The sequence below is a fragment of the Schistocerca serialis genome, chromosome 8 (genome assembly GCF_023864345.2).
Source record: "Schistocerca serialis cubense isolate TAMUIC-IGC-003099 chromosome 8, iqSchSeri2.2, whole genome shotgun sequence".
Taxonomy (NCBI): Eukaryota; Metazoa; Arthropoda; class Insecta; order Orthoptera; family Acrididae; genus Schistocerca; species Schistocerca serialis.
Window position 1 is genome coordinate 360,372,242 of NC_064645.1, and position 20,387 is coordinate 360,392,628.

The 20,387-nt window shown below is 43.8% G+C and overlaps 1 protein-coding gene across 17 annotated transcripts in view; it reads left to right on the top strand.

The window, feature by feature from the left end:
* The window catches only part of LOC126416640 (CUGBP Elav-like family member 2), a 764,867-nt gene that overhangs the window by 304,401 nt on the left and 440,079 nt on the right, over nucleotides 1–20,387 (top strand). For all 17 annotated transcript variants that reach the window (XM_050084411.1, XM_050084416.1, XM_050084409.1 and 14 more), the window contains exon 3: nucleotides 5,290–5,372. In XM_050084411.1, coding sequence (XP_049940368.1) covers nucleotides 5,290–5,372 — 83 coding nt within the window. The remainder of the gene's footprint in view (nucleotides 1–5,289; nucleotides 5,373–20,387) is intronic.

The following is a 20,387-nucleotide window of genomic DNA, read 5'->3' on the forward strand; positions in this document are numbered from 1 at the left end:
AATTTTAACCATTCTCTGGACCAGTGTCTTGGTTAATTTTTCTACTTCATATACAGTGCTGAAGTGAGCACACGAACTGATTCGTCTGCATTGCTTCCCACTGGTGTCAAAATATTTCACAACTGAGTGACCCTTGTCCCAGAAGTGAATTGAGTTTGAAATTTTTTTTATTATTATTATTTTTGGTAGGTTTGTGCACTTGTCTGGCAAACACTTGGATAGGGAACAGCGAATTGGACCAGTAAGTTTGATAGTTACCGGGCGCATTAAGGTTCAAACCTTGCCTGGTTTCCGTTGAAGTTGATTTTGTGCTTCGAATTTCGATGGTATATCTGCAGATGCTAGCATACTGATTATCGGACGTTAAAAAACTACAGTATTAGACAATCAGATTTGGTGGTTCCCTGGTCTCGGGGTATGATCTGCTACTTCTCATACATCTGTGTTGCCCAGACGAGAATTGCACTTAAGTTGTTACTGAACATGAAATTCTCACCGAAAACCATGTATAACAGCACAGAAATAAAATTGTTGGTGTTGCCCTGGTGCCAAAAGCCAGACATCTGCACAACAGGTACCACTCAGTATTTAGTGTACACTATAAAACTGCTCTTTAAATTCAGCCTTTGCTGCACAACTACTTTATTTTTGTTACTCTGAGTGTAATATTAGGGAAAAAAATCTGCGACGTGGGGCGTCTTTCCTTGAACACAGAATCTCACTGTTCTCGTGCTGGAAGTATCTCCGTCCCAAATAATGGTCTGCAAATCATGATAATAATGTACCTTGCTATTTATTCTTGATTACCTGTTTCAACAGTTAAGACCGGTTTCTATTTTTAATAAACCTGTGAGGAATGTGCTACAGAATTCCACTAGGCTGGCAACGTGGTATGTGTGATACACTCGTAATGGGACAAGACATGTAACATCCTTTTTAAAGATCAGTCTTAACAGTTGAAACTGGTAATAAGCAATGAACGACACTGAATGCGTTTTGGATATTAAGTATTCGCTGCTCCTTATCTGGAATTTTTGTATTATTTATTAGTTTGATTCTCGAAACCAGCTGTTACTGTAATGAATTAGTGCTACCAACTGCACCTTCTTTGACAGTCATGTTACACACTCGACAATGAAATGGACACACAGTACGTTGCCTATTAATCACTCGTGGTAGTCATGATTTTTACAATTGTTAATTTTTGATTTGTCAATTTCGCGCACACGCCACTGACAGTGATTGACTGCCATTCACTGCCCCCCCCCCCTCTCTCTCTCTCTCTCTCTCTCTCTCTCTCTCTCTCTCTCTCTCTCAAGAGCGCGCGACGTTTCAGTGTGGACGCACCGATATCATCCGAACTCACTAGTGAACCAATAATTTGCCATCCAATTACCGTGCCATCCTTTTCATTAACCATTCTCTTTTTCGTATAAATGCTCCTTACACAGCCACGGCGTCATTAGGAGCGGATCGCAAAACGGAACACTCCCTCCAAAACGTTAGCGCTCTTGCCTCAGTGCTTAAAAATCACCTTCTCCCCTTTTACACAATTTCCTCTATTGCGACGATATCGGCTCTGTAATTTTTCCTGTGGTAAGATTTCCGTTCAGTTTTACTTTCATATTAATTTATCACTCGTCTGCAAAATGTTATTTTGTCACAAAAGTAAACACGCTTCTTCTTGGAAAATAATTCGTCCCTGAATCCAGATCCAATTCAGAATTTCTGTACCGGCCTCAGTTTCCATGTGATAGTGGTTCCTGCAAATGCTTACGGCAGCTTCTGCAGTATAACATTATACGTGTTAGGCAAAAGGAGAATAAAAATAATCTTCGTCAGTACGCAAGTTAATTAAAGAAATGAGCAACATAAAAATACAGAAACATTTTTCCTGGTTTCCTCCGATACTTTGGGACAGGAACGTCTCCTCGTAAGGTCCAGCAGTAGCTGGACAACTTCACAGTACTTCAACTGTCGTGATAATGGTTTTCGATTTGAGAAATGGCATGTGGAACTGTTCTCCATGTACATCACTAACGATACCTGGATTATCCGGGAAGAAGTCCGAATAGACGTTGAAGAAATGTATCTGTCTTAACCGACATGCTACTATAAGGTGACACGATCTCACTACTCTTTGTTCAACATCACCATGCTTTTCTGCCTTATGATTCCGTAAAATGTTGTTACAAACACTTACAAAAGACAACCTTGCCATTTTTTCATCACCCAACAAATCAAGGAATTGTTCATCAGCCATTATTTCCCTTCTTCGCTGTCCTACAAATATTCCCTTCTTAATTTTTATTTCACTGATCGTCGGGAACTTATCTCGCAAATACGTGTATGCATGTGATGTTCTGTCCATGGCTTACACAAAGTTTTTGATAAGACCAATTTAATATGCAGCGGATGTAGATACTAATCTCTCAGGTCAACAAGAGGAGTCTTTAACACAGTGCTCTCTCCAGACAGCAGTTCCATCGAGCAGGCCATTTTCCCAGAATAGTGGTGTTTTCCTGCCTCTGCTGTTCCACTACCATGTAGAGCAGCAATAATCTGTGTACTTAAGCCGAGCACCATTGCAGTAACCTTGAGTCTCCACATACACGCCATTTGTATTTCACATATTGGATGTGTGTGAATAGCGGTTTAAAGTTCTCATATGCCTCCATGTTAACTGCATAAGCAATCGGAACAGAAGGAAATGTGTTCTCACCGTGAAGTAGTACTGCTTTCAGACTAAGTTTTGCTAGAATCTATGAACAAGCGTCAGTCACACTGAAATCATGGCCAAGAGTCCCCATATCGGATTCAATGTCATTACAAAAAACCATGTCACTTTCCTTGGAGAAATGTTCACAATAAAAGAGCATGGTGGTCAAGATAAACACTCTTGTTTCTGTGTCTTGGTTTTAGAGATGATTACAGCTATTTTTATCACACAGAAATAAGGGTATTGGGTGACTGGTTGGTTTCATAGAAATCATGGGGACGCATAAGTATATAACGGCAGGATCCTGTTAACCAGTCTGTCAAGGGTGTAACACGCATCAAGCAGCATATGTGAGGGGCTAATTTTTGTCTTTTTCGCCATCCTTCCACTCAAAGTAAATTGCGTTTTATTACAACATGGTGATGATTCCATTTTTGCGATTTCAGAGTTAACGCACCACAGGTATAACAAAAAGAATTTGGGTTGCTTAAACGGGTACGAGGCATTTCTTCTTCTGAATTCACATCAAACACGAGTCTTGACGACCTGCAGCAGTTCACTTCTGAAGGTCAGAGCTCTCTCATTTCAGAGTCTGATGCAACAAACAGAGCGACGCGGTACAATGTGAGCTTGACCCACTGTTGTATCCTGGAGGTGTATGTCGGAACTGAGGATCATGTGTGGAATACCTTGTATATATTTATGTTATTCCGCAGCAGCTACACCCGAAAAAATGAATGAAAGCAAATTAATTAAGCAATACCAAAGGAACCAACAAGCAGCGTCTTAAAGCTATTTTAGAGACAGAAGGTATCGTGTCACGAAAACTGAGCCCGATAGCCGAAAACGGATTTCATTTTCGAATTCAATAATGACGACTTACCTTAGAACACCATTCACATTATTCGTGAAAAAAACTGCCGTTCACCAGTGTTAAAACAGTTACGATTTTTTTGAATGACATATTGAGGAGGCTCTACCCTCTGAACTGTGTTCTGTTATTTTTGTACTTTTGTAAAATTCATGAAGTCCACTGTAATTTGATGCATGTTAATTGTTTCTTATGCAGTCTTATTTAAAATGAAGTGTGCGTTTTCTATAGTGCGGCTTATATTTAAGCATAGGATAATCCACTAGCGCTCGCTGTTTTTTAGTTCAAAATTCACATTTCTTTCTCAATCTCGAAAAGTATTGAAGTTAACTCCACCAAAACCTCTACATCTTACTTTTACATTAGAAGCGCATATCTTCCAAATTTAAACTTTTCGTCTCTCTTCCCTGTCGCCTGTAAAAATTACGAAAAACAGAGATTTTTGTGGGAACTACTTACCGAGTTTAGTTCAAAGTTAGTATCTCTTATATTTACATCATTCAACACAAGTAGTTCCCAATCTTCTTTGGCCATTACCCCTGAATGGAATCGGACATTAGCTAGTACTCCCGCCCCACTTTCCATCTGTTGGCTCCCCTCTCCAGCCCCCTCCTCCACGTTAACACCAACTTCAGCACCTAACTAAACTGCAGAATTAAAGACTTTTCTTGGAACACTGTTATTTTTAAAATGATGATTATACTGTGTAATATATATATGGGGGGGGGGGGGGGTTGTTAGAATAAATGACGAAGGAATTCGTAGTGCATCCCAGTACTACCCACGACTCCCCCACGATTCCTTAGCAGATTAAGCAAGCTAACTATCCACAGTGAGGGGAGGGTAGACACATGTTACGAAACATACTTCCCCTGCGTTACTCCTCTGCATAGTGGCACTTGCTTGACGTGCACACTTCAGCGCCATTTAAAATCAGCCAAGCTAAAATGAGTGCACGAATCTTACTGTTCTTGAATCACTTGACTGCTGCACTCCTAACTTCTGAATTGGCAGAAACTGGAGGACCTCAGGCTGTTAATACTATAGTAGTAGTAGTAGTAGTAGTAGTAGTGGTGTGTACAGGGCTGTAGGAGCCCTTACGTAGTTACTGCTGTATCGTGCTGTCAGTCCATTTATCGATTTTGAAGTGAGTAATGAAGCAATTTCTAGACTGCTACAGGTACTGTCTGCAATAGCATTTGTTACGTATATAGCTCAGTTTCATCATCAGCAATGAATGGGACACAGTATGTGTGTATAGGGGGAACCTGTAACCTCCACCGCATTAATGCTACTAATTGAGAAAAATTAATTATTGATAACTTGTATAATCAGTATTAGTCTTATAAAATTGTGGCGATAGTAATGATCTTTTGAAGATAATTTAGTTTCATGACAAACAGAATCGAATCGTTTAGTTTTTACCCCCAGGAACTTCAATTTTATCCCCAGGTTGGGAACCACTGTTCTACACTAGTCTATGAACGAATTGCAACGTTCTAACAATATTTAACGTTTCTGTTACGCACTAGTGTGCGAATACACGCTCGTGGTGGCTCGGTTTGTTCTGAGGCTGGGTAGGCAGAGTAGGGGAATTCCCCCCCCCCCCCCCCCCCCCCCCCCCACTCCTCTACCTCTGCTTAGCAAACGTGCTTGTTTCCCATCAGTCGCCCTTACAGGGTCTTTGTTGCTGTTGCAGGTTGCTGCTTCGTGACGTTCTTCACGCGTAAGTCGGCGCTGGACGCTCAGAATGCGCTGCATAACATCAAGACTCTGGCAGGGGTGAGTACCGGCTCCGCTAGCTGCTGTAGCCCAGCTCGCGCCTCGAGTTCCGCTAACAGCCACCTGAAACGCGCATTCAGCCCGCTGCGCGGCGCTGAGACGCCAGCAGCGCGCAACCAGATTACCGGGCCGACCTCATTCCTGAAGCTTCCTCCTAATCCCCCCCAACTACTGCGGTCGGATAAGAGGACAGTTCTTCACGACGGGGGCAGCTTCCTCCGCAGACCTGCCGTCTGGACGCCGCTACTGAATTTCGCAGTGAGCGGATAAATGCATGACTCACTCGTGAAGAATTAGTTGTTCATTATAGTGGAGACATACGGAAAGTTCGACCTTCAAGAGCCCGCAGCTCGATAGATTATTTTGTACAGCGGGGTCCCGTTCCTCTGGCTATGCCAGCTAGTTGGAGCGATGTTTTTGTATACGTTTTCGCGTTCACTGTGTCAGAAATTCAGGTTGTATCAAAAAGAATAATTTGATTTTTAAAAAATGATAAATATTATGTTATAGTTATGTGTCTGAAACAACGTGCTCTTCGAAAGAGCAAACGAACTCAAGTTTCACATTGTTCCCGCTAGGTAGCAGCAGTGTGGCCACACTTCAGTTCTAGTAAAAATGCTGTCGAGACAACAGAGAGCATTTTGTTTTCTTCGTTTTGCGCAGTACGGGTCAGTAATAACCGTTCAACGTGTCTTTCGTACTAAGTGTGATGCGGATCATCCTACAGCACAGAGCATTAGACGATGTGATAAAAAACAGGTTGTTCGTGAAAAGCCAAATCGCCGGGCCGTCCCCGAATGTCTGACACAGACGCCGAACGCATCCACCATACTTTCACAAAGAGTCCGCAGAAATCCGTTCGCCGTGCAGCTCGACAGTTCAACATGCCCCCGATGTCCGTCTGGCGTGTGTTGCGTCAGAGTTTAAACATGAAACCATACAAAATTCAGCTACTGTAAGCTCTTCGTGAAGGTTACAAACAACAACGTGTGGAGTTCTGTAATTTCATTCTTGGCAAGATGGAGGATGACAGCTTTCTTCCACGCTTAGCGTTTTTAGTGACGTCGCAACATTCCATTTAGATTGAAAAGTGAACAGTCATTACGTAACAATATGGGGTACGGAACAACCACATGAAGTTGTCGAACATGAGAGTGACTACAAAATTTGATCTGTTTCGTGCAGTTTCACGGGAAAAGGTGTATGGTCCATTTTACTTCGCCGAGAGTTACTGTTACAGGAAGCACGTATCTCGATATGCTTGAGAACTTCCTTTTCCCACAGCTGGAGACTGATTCGAACGACTTCATTTACCAACAGGATGGGACACAGCCACACTAGAATCTGGAAGTGCGGGAATTTTTAAATCAACGGAGTGCTGAACGATGGGTCGGTCGCACTCGACCAAATGATTCAACCTTACGTTACTGGCCTCCAAGGTCACGGAACATGACTGTACATAATTGTTTCTTGTGGGGGTTTATAAAAAACGCTGTTTGTGTGCCTCCGTTACCAACAACAATGACTGAATTAAGACATCGTATAACAGCATATGTGGAAGCTGTAACTCAAGACAAGCTCACTGGAGTGTGGGAACAGTCTGAATACCGCGTTTACATATGTCGTGTATCTCAAGGGGGCATGTTGAACACCTATGGAAAGATAAGAAAGAAAATTTTTTGAGTTTCCCATTCATCAAAAAACAAAATTCATTGTATATGTTTATTACGTTCAGACCTATAGTGATACCAAATCGGATGATTGTTTTTGAGACATCCTGTCTATAACATACTCCCACAAAGCAGCTGACATGACCAGCTTAACTGGCATACACAGCAGAAACATTGTTTTGAATGGGCTTTTCACTGTAACAAAATGTAACAGTAACGCATTGACAAATGAATGTAATAGCAAGAAGCTGAAAAGCAGTCAACCCACACCAACTGCTGCTGGAAGTACAGATGTGACTTTTAAGAGACGTCCAAATTTTATAAAATTCGTAAGACATTTTCGGACCACGAACAACAATGATAAATTCAAGCAAAACTTTCGACAGAAAAATGGCTTGAGAGGTACTAAAGCATTGCGTCGAATGAAATTGTATAAACTACACAGTATTTCTGCTAGGCAGTTGGTCGTCATCTTCTGGTACGACTACTTTGTTGTAGCTGCCTTTTCTAAGTACATGTGCCTTGGGGAGTTCCTACATATCCTAATTATGTTGGTAGATTTTAAGCTTCTGAGGTTTCAATGCGTTCTCTCGTTTGTTATAATTAATTTATTTACATTTCTAGTAAATGTTTTGATCCTAAGAATACTTCACTCCCGCAGCTGATCGAGCCACTTTGTGGTACAGCGTTATTAGACTTGGTTTCCAGAGAACCTTTGTGCAGCGTTGAACTGAGATTGCTACTTACAAGAAGCCCTTTGAGCGCGAGGTAGTAAATTCAGTCTTGAATAACGCTCATTTGGAAGTGTTGTGTCAACAATTATGGCAGGAAAAATATTAGCTGTTAATAACTCACCATTCCCATCAGGAGGGCGACAGAAAATGAGTGCCCGGGAGGCGCAGACCTTGTACGGGATGTATGTATTACACTTCACAAAATGGACATCGTCGACGTTGAAGAAACGTTCAAAACATATCATTAACTTGAACCATGAACACTGAATGAAAAATGGCACGCCACAGTGATCGCAAAGATTCGTGCCACCAAGGTCGAAGGCGAACTCCTTGGCAGTTACAAATTGCGCAGGACGTTTAGCTAGATATGCACTCTTAATGAATGCATAGAGAATCATATTGGTGCAACGGGATGATGAGAGCGTGTGGAATGTGATGCCATGCAACCGAAAGCGAAACACGCTGTCGTGGAGATTATCGTGAAACTGGCTACCCTACAAGGGGCTAGTGCGATAATGTTTTATAGGCACGGAAAAAACAAACATCTAGAGGATGATCCGTCCACAGAAACGCTAATACTTCATCTGCTACTTTTCTTCCCACTCTCCGAAATTCCCTGGGTTCCCTTCTGACGAAATGCCAACTTCGGCAACTGTTGTTGTAAATGTAACGCCACGTTTGATTCGTTTATCGTTGTCACTTTTCTGCTTTGTATCAACACCACTAGCATCGTAGCAGTGTTGTGAGTTACTCGTCGACTGAGCAGTTCAACAACGCTCCGTAACCTCGTGCCGTGCTTACCATTGCATACCTCCAGTGCGCCCCTCTTGCCATCAGCAGCCAATACTGAGCTGCGTGGTAGACAATATGTGGAGTATCGAATACCGTAAACATCATTGACCCTTTGCGACCTCGCACTCGAGTTATTGTTAGTTGCCCAACTTCGTAGACATCGCATGTCATTTGTTGGTAACGATGCACCATGTGTGTTACAGTAGTTCGAGCCTGGAGTGCGCTGTCGTCCGCCTGCAATGCTGCGTACACACAGTGTCTCTTTGCAGCATCGGGGGCCATAGAGGGACGTGTGCGGTACTCCCACTAAGATAGGCCTTGCTGTGGACAGATCATCCCCGTCGCCAAGGCTAAACATTGTTTCTTAGGTAGGAATCGACGAACCTGAGATGTGGTGTCGGTAACACCTCCCACCTACCCACGCCCACCCCACGAGTGCAATAAAATTGTATCGAAGGCCACCGAGCCACACGCTGTTACAGGCCTCCCAACGCTCAAAAACGCCTATCGCGTCTCTCAAAAGACGCAGCAGCTGTTGCTGCGGCGAGTTCCTCAACAGAACCCAAAACTGCACAGGTGATACCAGTTGTTCAGCGTTGACGCTTTGTAACACACATTTCTTTTACCTGTGGACACTCAGTGACTTTAGATATCGCCGGGGGCAGACTAATGGGCCTTCAGTTCTGAGCCACCCGTACATCAGTGCCACTGCTAGGAATGGTAGCTATCTGTGTATGTTTCCCTGGTGAACGTTAGTAACCAGGTCGTAAACCCGACACAACGCCCGAGAACTTTGCGAGCGGTTATTACTTCGGGAAAGCATCCCACAGCACCACGCAAAAACAGCGGATACAAATAATTAAATAGCGTATGTAACTAATTCAATAGCTTGTTTAGCACAGCTGCTAAAGATCTAGCTGTTCTACAGGCTAAACCCAAATCTTGTCATCGCCACCTTCGCGAGCATAATACGACGCACAGCTTTATAGGTCAACATACCTGACTTACCGCGAGGGACGAGAGCTGTTTTAAGACATGGGAGGAATAGTTCGAAGACAAGTGGGGAGGGGGCTCTCAGTTTGGGAATACTGACATTACCTCAAAGAGAACAGCGTGCTAACCAGGAACGGTCGGCAGTACTTGGCCCAAGGAATTACTATCGTAAGATGAACCTGGAAATCTTCGTTCTCGTGTAATAACTCAGACATTGAAGCTGACGCAAGCAATCCTGATCGCCGAAATGCTCTACCTTTCATTCACTTAGTAACTGGCCCATCTGCTCTCTCTAAGCCTTTTGTTTGGTTTTACCAGCTACTCTGCTACACGACTACACTCTGAAATGCCTCGATGTAACAGAGATTCAGCTGCATACATACGCGAGGAAATGTAACCGACAGAGTTAAAGAATCAGCGTTGCTGTTGAACATCTCTCAGCGAAAAATACCCCGAACTTTAAATAGTGCACAGTTTTAAAAATCCAGACAGATTTTGCAACGAAAGCAGAAACTTGGCTAAAATTTCCCTCTTAACAGGTCGGCTGTTCTACTTGATGTACACACACATTTTCGCGTTCTCAGAAAAATTTGGAATGATTGACACATTTAGCAATTTGTGAGATTCAGAATATTACTTGGAAGCCACGACCTCTGGAATTACAAGTGTCCCCGTCGTGTAGCTGCTAACAGAGCATAGAAGTGAGTTCCAAGTATTACAACTATTGAATGCAATTTCAGCAAGAAATTACCAGTTTAGGTCGTCAGCGGCTGTCTTCTCCGCATATGAGGAATGAATAATGTACCCTCATTCTCTGTTCGTGATGGGTTAATGCAAACTGTAATTCATCCAAAGTTTGTGAACGTTTCCTAAGAACTCGGACTCATCATTTTCAACATTTAAGAAAGAGGCATCTGAAATCTAACGCAGTCTTAACGTGTTCCAAAATAATCCACTGAAGAGCGCTCAAAATGCAACTACAATGAATACGTCAGGAAAATGTTCGGTATCGTAGTGATGCTTAGGCACCGGTAGGCATTTCAGAACAAAGGCTACTGAGCATTTTACGTGAATGAGTAACTGAAAGAAAGCTTCGCACCAAACTAGTGACTCATTTGTTTAGTACTGACCAAAATAAAATGCAGAAATTACTTCAGACAATGTTTGAGGCTGGCAGGGAAGAATGAGACTGTTTTTGTACCAGTTCGTTACTGTGGTTCAGGCGAGACCTGGGTCAAAAGCTTCGGGCTAGAAATCCAAAAACATACAAGGCAGAGACAGGAAGCAATTGCTTACGTAGTGAAGAAAGCTGGTTGTGCTTGTGCCTGTCTTCAAGGCAGTGCAGAATGTGTGTTTCGTGTTGATTGAGTTGAGCGGTATTCTTTAGTTGTCGGTTTCCCGGTTGCAAGTCTTAAAGATGAACTGGATGGAAAAACGCAAATAAAACCCTGAAATGTAAAAGGAAGAAGTCCGTTGTGACTACTTACAGTATCGTCTACTATATAGTGTGTAGAAAGCAATAGGTATGAGCGTTAGAAGCCTGTGATTTCTTCCGCTAAACTTCCGAATATTAGTTTGCGTGAAGCAGAACAGTTACCATACACAGGTATTGTACTCCCGCTCCGTTCGATTTATTTTACTTATTTATTCGGATAGCTCTGTTGCAGAGCAAGTTGCATTAATCTTATTGCAGCATCCATTCTTGTTAATTTTCTCCCACATCTGTTCATACGTTCTAATCTCTTTCCGGAAATGTTCGATGTTACGAGGCTCTTTCCCTTCTCTTGCTTCTTCATCCATGAAGACAATTTTCTGAATTTCTTCCTAAATAAATTCCTGTTTTGTGTGTCCACTACATTGATGTTTGCTTGTTGGAGGTAATTTAGTGTCTGTGCAAATCATGTTGGTTGTCCTTTACTCTTTATAATTTTGCTTAAGATTAACATCGTCAGACTGTCCATGTCCGACAAACGACATTCTTCCTCAGCGCATTGTCTGTTACGTTCTCTATATATTGGTTGATTTCTTTGTTTGGTTCTTGCCTATTGTACTCTGTTTGTGTTAGCCTTGGGCTATTCCTATGGCACGTCTCCGTACTATAGTGTTCCAGTACCAATATGCGGCGACTGGCAGAAAGCATGGGTCATCGACTTGGCGTGGACGCTACTACATGAACAATTGCTGTATCCATACCATCTTCAGCACGTCCAGGCACTAAGGCAAGGAGGCCACCATAGCAAACAGCAGTTGTGTTAACGGCTCTTGCAGGCGTATGCTTGCAGGTCCACTCTCTTCTTGGAAGATTTTATTTACCTACGAGGCGGGGTTGGCAAGAGATGGTTTTGTGAACTTCCATAATCTGCTTATGTGGACTGATGAAATTCCCTGTGGAGTTGCGACCATAAATCCCACGACAAAGATTAAATGGAGCTCATCATCACGAGTTTCGTGTTAACGTATTGCTTACCTTGTTGGATGATGAGGAAAGACTACAGACGTGGTTTAATCACGATGGCGCACCAGCACATATCATCCGCAGTGTGCGTGAACGTCTGACGCTGACATTTCAGGACCGCTGGATTGGTCGAGTAGGTCTCACACTTGCCGCCCCCCCCCCCCCCCTCCCCAGCCTTAATCCCCTAGATTTTCGGATATGGAAACATTTGAAGGGATTAGTCTGCGTCACTCCAGTCGACGATGTTCAGTCCCTGCAAGATCGCGTCTTCAGTTCATGCCAGCAGTTCTACAATTACTACTACTACTACTACTACTACTACTACTGCGTGTATTTCAGAGAGTACGTGATTCCTTACTCCTAAAGGTAGAGGGATGCATTGTCTTGGACGGACGTAACGTTGAGCATTTCTTGTAAAAAAAATTTCATGAAAGTACATGAGGTTGAGCCTCTCCTGTGAACAAGGGTACAAGTTGCAGAAAGTATGTGCTTCTGGACCGATGAGAAAGGGCCTTTTTTTCATGTTGTGATGTATGCTGCCACCTCACACAATATTGGACACTCACGTTTTCAGCCACTATGAACAATCGTACAGGTCTCAAATGGTATTGGTCCTTGGATTCGTGTTTATTAGACCTTTTTTCGTGTTTTGTGCGTACTACCACTCCCACAACATTCGACACTTTCTGAACACTCTGTTCATGTAGACGTAATAGACGTACGTTTACCTGGTTCGATTAAAATAGCTACAGGCGCCCTCGTGTAACAAATATAAGAGCTTTTTCAATTTTTAACTTTAAAAGCACCACCCAGTCTTAGTTAGCACAGTTGTTATCACACATTTGGACTGAAAGTAACAAGGTGGACGGGCACCTGTTGGGTGTGGTGAGGACATATTTGTACATTGTATATCACAACAACAATGCTGATGGTAAACAAGAGTTTACCGGTAGAGAGAGACGTTGGTGAACAGCGGCCGCAGTCACTGGCGCGTGTGCACGCCGGGGGCCCGGGCCATTGTTCTCGCCCGTTTCCTCCCCCACGGTTGAAAGAACTACTCGTCCGATAAACGCCGCCATTATTCGGGATAATACAGCGGCGGGCGCGGGGCTGCTGTTTCACCGGTGCTTGCGCAATTATTTTAATCAGCGCATTAAACCCGCCTCCAGGGGTTCTTCGCTGCGTGTGGGAGAAAGGAGCTAAAGAAATCCTTCGATTCCGGACATTAGTGTAATGGGGGCCAGTTGGCCCCGGGCCGGTGGGAGCTAGCCAGCTAGGGTGGAGGCAAACCGCGGCGGGCCATGTAAATGGACGATTAGTGGCTCGATAGCAGGCTCAGCGAGACGCGGCAGAATTAAGAGGCGGCTGTCTGGGAACGGGCCGGCGGGTTTGTCTCGAGCGCCGAGATCTGCACGGCGGCGCGGACTCGGCGTATCTCGAAGGAGAGAGACAGTGCACGCTCTGGGATTGAATTAGACGACACTTTGAGAAACCACATAACAGTGGATCCCCTCTAAGAGTGAGACCTGTCGCCATGTCCCATCACCCCCGCCCCCCCCCCCCCCTCCCCTGTTGTCGTTACGGTTTTCAGCCCGAAGACTGGTCTGATACAGCTCTCCAGAACGGTCGGCCCTGCGCTACCCTCTTCAGCCCTACAGACATTACAACCTAGTCGAGTCGGCGTAAGAAGCTCCCAGGTAGCTGCAGTGCGCTGGGCGCGGCAGTTTCCACGCTTACCTTCGCAATCACATAACGCGATTTTTAAACGCCTCTATGGTGTTGCTGGAGCTCTGTACACGACTATTATTTCCGCTTGCAGCCGTTTGTGCTTCGCGGTTGAAAGCTGGCAACAGTGCTGCCAGCTCTCTTCTCTCGTCGACTGGACTGGACTCGACTGGACAGGACACGTGCCTAAAGCCATAGGCGATACAGTATTCTGCATACTGAAAAGATGGTCATAGGTTAGATGTTTTAGAGGAATTGGAGATTTTCAAACATCTCTCTCGTCATGATGGCCTCATTCTCAACGAACAGCTGCAGCTGCGAAATAAAAACTTTTTCGACTCTATAAAGCCATTGCTTGATCTTTGATTCAGATTTCCTCATGCAGTTTACCGAAATGTTGTTTTCCTGTTACATCTTTGCTGTTTTCTTGTATGTCATAACTAAAGTTTTTTTACGTTACAAAATATATCTCTGTTTAAAGCAGATAAATAGGTAACTTTATCCTATTATCATTAGTGCTTACGTTATGCCTGAATCAGCTTCATCACAATTTCATGTGTCTTAATTTTGAATGTACAGTAGCCTAATTGTTTCTGCGGCTACTAGACGGCGCTCGTAGCAACACCATGTTTACTTGCCCACACTTTCCAACGTGGGCACCTCAGTCTCGTTGCAACCCTTGTTCACTAAAGTACGAGCAGCCCTTAGCGGCTCGCCATCTTTCTTACAACTATTCATGACGTCACCTTTCCTGATTAGATTTTTTTTTAATGTGTGACTTGTAAGTACTGCATCTTTTTCCAGTCAGTACAAACTTTAATTTTATTAATGTATTATATACCTAATATGTTTCAGAACAGCCTAATTCTGAAGACGACGCTCATAGTAGCGTCGAAACCTGGTCAATTTTGACTTAATATTTGTGACCGAGGGCTTATTTGTTCTAATATAGGACTGTACATCAGTTTGTACTTGCTTTCTGTATTCAAGCCTATAATATATGTTTACAGCTGCGATTCTTCTTGGAATACTGGCATATTATGATCGTACGGTCTCTAGTGGAAATTTATGCCGCACTTCGATCAGAACCACTTCTAACTACTTCAGCGACGAGGGAGGCGGAAATCTGCTCTGGAGTCTGCGCTCCAATACCGTCCACAAGTGTTCGATAATGTTCCAAGACCGGGGACTGCGCTGGCCAGGGAAGACGCTGCAGCTCAGTTGCATGTTCCTCGTAGCACAAGTGTACTGTCCTGCCTGTGCAAATGGGAGCGTTATCGTCATGAAATATGGCAGCTTTGTTTGGGAAAAACATTTGAGTCATAAGGGTGCACCTGATCGCCTAAAATATTCACGCAATCGTTGGCTGTATCACGGCCTTTGAGAGTAATGATGGGGCTAGCAGAGTCCCGTGATATGGCTGTCCACACCATCACACGTCCACCTCCATGCTTAACCGTTGGAATCAAGCAATCGCGATTGTAGGCTACTTTTGGCGTTGTCCGTATGCAAACCCGGCCCGATGTTGCAAATACCGAAAGCGTGGACTCGTCGGGGCATATGACGTGTTCCCACTGATCAGCCGTCCAGGAGTTTATGGTCCTGACATGTTTTCGCTTCTTTGTGTTGGTTGTCGTCACTAATGATTTTGGTATAGCAGCTCGTCCATGAATATTCACTTTATGGGGTTCTCGGCGGACAGTGTCGATAGATGCGGAGTCTCGAAGGAGGCTATTGTGCTCTGCAGTCACTTTAGCCGCTGTACTTTTGTGTTGTTTTGTCACAATTCGTGTTAGCGTACGACGATCTCTATCTTTTAGTTTTGATTTGGGGCCACTTCTACGTTTACACGATGATGTCTTTCCATGTTTTGTGTAGACTGTAATGACTGTTCAAACAGTTGCTCTTGAAACATTCAACAAGTTGGCTGTCTTGGTTGCTGACGCTCCAGCTAATCATTACGCCAATCTGCCCACTTTGCAACTCTGTTAGGTCTTTCATTACGTCAACCTCGGTTTCTGAATGCAAATATGAAGTGCGAAGTGTGCACTACTACTAAACAAACCCATTACTACCACTGTTAACATTATTTTGCCTATCCCCTGTGTGTGTGTGTGTGTGTGTGTGTGTGTGTGTGTGAATCCTTAGGATCTGTCGTATCGACAAATCGCTTCTTTTAGTCAAGTAGTGCCATAAAGTTAGTTTGTCTCTGATTCGACCCAGTAGCTCTCCATTAGTTACCCATCTTACCTTCAGAATTCCTCTGTAGCATCGCATTTCAAAAGTCTACATTCTTGTCTTTTGTGAACTCTTTATTGTCCACTTTTCACTTCCGTATAAGGTCAAACACTACATAAATACTTGCAAGAAAAGACGTTCTAACACTTAAATTTATTTTTTAAGTCAAGTCTTCTTGCTTTCATCTTTTAGTGTTTCTTTTTTACGACTGAAATTTCGGCTCTGTGCCATTTTCAAGCATTTAAAAACATGATACAACATAATCAGATCAATGTGAAGTAGGAATGATAGTACATACAACCATTTTGTGGATTCTTGACATTCGTATTGTTAAAAGATTTAACATGCAGCTTTTCGTTAGGTGGAGGTAACAAAGTTATATGCACATCAAGGAACACTAGCCACCGATACTAGCCAGTATTTCATTTCATGTGCAGCAGTGTACTATGCGAGGGGGAGAAGTGAAAACCTTAAAAGTGTAAGTAAAAAATAGACATTTCCATTTTTCCTTAAGTTCACAGTACTGTTACCAGTGTGATAACGAATGCCCCACAGGCCACAGCATTCTACAGACAAGCGAAACACCATCACAGTACAAGTTCTTCATGGCTGGCCGGCTTGCGACATGCACCAAGGATGAACAATATACTTACATCGAGACTGATGACCATAGATATTAAGTCCCATAGGGCTCGGAGCCATAAACCATTTTGAACTTACATTGATATGGAGTCCTTTCGGACATGTCCGAAAGAGCAGACACCATTGATGACCTGCAGCCGTCTAGAACGAAATAGGAATTATATATTAATACCTTCAGGTGCTGACGGGCGTTAATATATATGTCAACGGGGACAGTTGATCTCATGCTTACATGTCAGACGCTCTATCCTTCTGAGCCACCGAGGGCAGAGAGGATAGTGTGACTGTAGGGACTATCTCGCGTACGCCTCCCGCGAGGCATGTCTGAAAGAACAGACACCATATCCATATAATTATGTAGTTCTGGCAATACCGACCATGTCCTCCTCCTTCTGTGCGGATGCACGCATATTACCCGAACTCTTACGGGGCTTGGTAAGAATGTCTTCTACGAGTAATGAGTGTGTTGGGTTGGGCACTACGAATGTAGTGTGTGGGCATACAAGGTAAGAATATGGGTCTCGCTGGAGGCGTGCGCCAGATAGTCCCTGCAGTCACACTATCCTCTCTGCCCACGGTGACTCAGATGGATAGAGCGTCTGCCATGTAAGCAGGAGATCCCGGATTCGAGTCCCGGTCGGGGCACACATTTTCACTTGTCACCGTTGATATATATCAACACCCGTCGGCACCTGAAGGTATTTATATATAATTCTAATTTCGTAAAGATGAACAGCGTTCTGTCATAAATTTTCTGAGTAGTGAAGGTACAAAGCCTATCGAAATCCATTGGCGAACGAAGGTCCAGCATGGTGATGCATGTCTGTCGCTGCAGCAAATGTATGAGTGAAGTAGAAAGTTCGGAAATGGCGTGACCTCTGTGACAGACGATCAGCGCCCGGGTCACGCACACCGCGTTGTGACCGCCAGAGTCTACTGCAGCAGTTGAAGCCATTGTGATGGAAAATCGCCGTGTGGTCGTGGATGGAATAGCTGCAGATCTGAACATTGGTCGTGGATCAGCACACAATTCATGAAGTCTTAAGTTTGGCAAAGTGTGTGCTAGGTGGGTGCCACGGCAGCTGACTCCAAACATCCGCCGCACTTACCATGCCTCGCATCGAGTGATTACCACAAGTTTGGACTACTCCACCACGCGATAGCAGGAAAGGAAGTCCATTCCGATGATGTGCTACTTTTTTAAAGGGGAATCCGTGCATTTTATACCCGCTAGAGGAAGTTTTTTGAACGTCAGGGGGACTCTCAAAAATGATAAACTTGGGGTCCAGTTTTGTTCAATAATAAATAAAAAAATATTTAAAGTTTTCATCTGAGTCCCCCTGTTATATAATGACGAGAGATTGGCTCTTAAAGTACACACTTATAGTAAATATCTAAAACAATCTGTAAAATGTTTTTCTGATACGTTTGTTCATTCAGTACGTATTCTGGTTGTTTTTTTTGAAGGCACTGTAACTTTTTATTTCTTATAGAGCGTCCATTAATCTGCCCTTCTGTACAGTATATAGCACTTCCAAAGATTCTTCGATGCTGCGCTTATGTGATTCTAGTTTCGTACATTCGCACTAGATGAAGATTTGCCATTCTCCCTTATGTTAGCGTCCACTATGAATATGGTCCAGAAGGGTTTGACTGTTTGCCCCATGTATAAACTTTCACATTCACATTTGATTTTACAGTCGGTGGCTCATAAAATCAGACGTGGCGACGATCTGATAGCGATGCCATACAGAGGAGTATTGACAAGACGCAGATCCAGAGTGCTTCAGTCGGCTCCAATGGGAACTTGCGAAACAGTTCTTCGCTCTACTACATGCAATGTGGGTAGCGTGGCGTGCTGCAGGTCGCCAGTTCAAACCCAATCACCAGCAGTTATTTGGTATTTAGTATTCATCATGCCAGGAATGTTCTCGAAATTTCTGATGTTCGTTATGTTTGTATATTGTGGATTGTTTGATGTTGTTATAAATAATAGAAAGCGTATCCACAGTTCAGTTACCTTCTATCACTATGTTGCTGTCCCCTAGTAAGTGCTTTCAGTGCAGTGTTGGTACTTCAATGATCCTGCTTTCGGATTTGAACTTCATTGTGGTTACTGCGTGACAGCATAAGTTTTCAAAGGCACGTAAGTAGGTCAGTGTGTTAAAGTTGTACAGTGGTAAAAACATCGTGGGTTGCTCACTGGACATGAGTGTTTCGCAACAGTTGCCGTATAGCATGCGGCAGAGTTTAAATTCCAGTCTGTTGTTACGTCGCAGAGAGCGTTTATCCAGTTATGTTAGCAGTAAAACTAAAAATTACAGTCTGTTGCATTCATACAGGTCACGCCATACTGTTTCCGTTATATGGCAGCTTACATCTGTAAATTCAGTCCTTATTTTGTTTTGTACTTCATGACTGTGGAGCAAAAGGAGTAAATCTTGTTAGCTGACCACGACACGTCGTGCGGGAAAGAGCTCTGAAATTCTCTCTGGGAAATCAAGGAAGTGTAAGAAAACGCTTGCTTGAGTTTACGCACCGCAATCACCTTCATTTTAAGAAAAAAATGTAGCTACACCAATTAGGATAATTATCTCCCGTATGGTATCAAAATAGGTGCTGTACTTTTCTCTCCTTCAGTACGTTTTTCTCCAACCTTTTTTTTTTTCTTCTTCTTCTTTCATTTAGTGCTGCCGTGAGTTCTGTACGTGCGCTTGGAGGTTTGCCGGCGGATTACGTTTTATTAGCGCAGCGGGCGGGAGTTTGGGTTAATATTTGCGTTTTCGCATTCCGGCGTGCCTGGCGAACTGTTTGCCCTCCATCCTCGGCCGGTTCGGAGTTGTGAGGATTTGTACGGCGTGAAGCAACGATGCACAAATATGTACTGCACCGCGCGAGGCGTGGTGAGCCAGCGGCCTCGGCGCCGTAAATGCGTCGGAACACGCCCTGCGGGAAAAAACCGGCTCTCATTGTTTGCGCAGCCTCGCCTTGAACTCGCGAAACAGCCGGAAAGTCTGTAAAATATCGCCGTCGGTTATTACAGTATCACAAATTCCGCTAGCCTACCTGCCGGCAGTGAAAGAGGGGGGGGGGGGGGGTGCGTGCTCTTCGCTACAGCACAGCGGGGCGATACGACACGAAGTGGGTGAAATTTTTATGTCGGGCAGAGTAAGACACACAGATGGGTCCAGGAGAGGTGGCAGCACACGTTGGTCGTTCGGGTAAACACTTTCTCCTACAAATGTTAACACTGTGTCCACCATGGTGGTCCCATTTGTATTGAAACTGCAGTCCCTGTGGTGGGGTCTCGCAGTTGGATATCAATGCATCGGAAAATATCTTACAGTTTTATAAATTCTACTAACCGGTCTCATTCACTCCAAAGTCGTAAGGCGTCGGGTCTTGATCAGGTACTGTTGGCTGTAGGCGATTCCTACTGTAGGCGACTCCGATATTTCGAATGGGGTGCCAGTAGTACTATTCATTAACGTTAGCTTTGGTTAAAATAAGAACAGTTAACTTCCTGGCCGATAAAAATTGTGTGTCGGACCGAGTCTCAAAGTCGGAGCCTGTGCCTTTCGCAAGCAAGTGCCGCGCCAACTTTCTCTCTCTCTCTCTCTCTCTCTCTCTCTCTCTCTCTCTCTCTCTCTCTCTCTCTCTCTCTCTCTCTCTTTTTCTCTCTCTTCTTCTCTCTCTTTCTCTCTCTCTCTCTCTCTCTGTCTCTCTCTCTTTCTCTCTTTCTTTTTCATTTTTTTAATCTCATTTT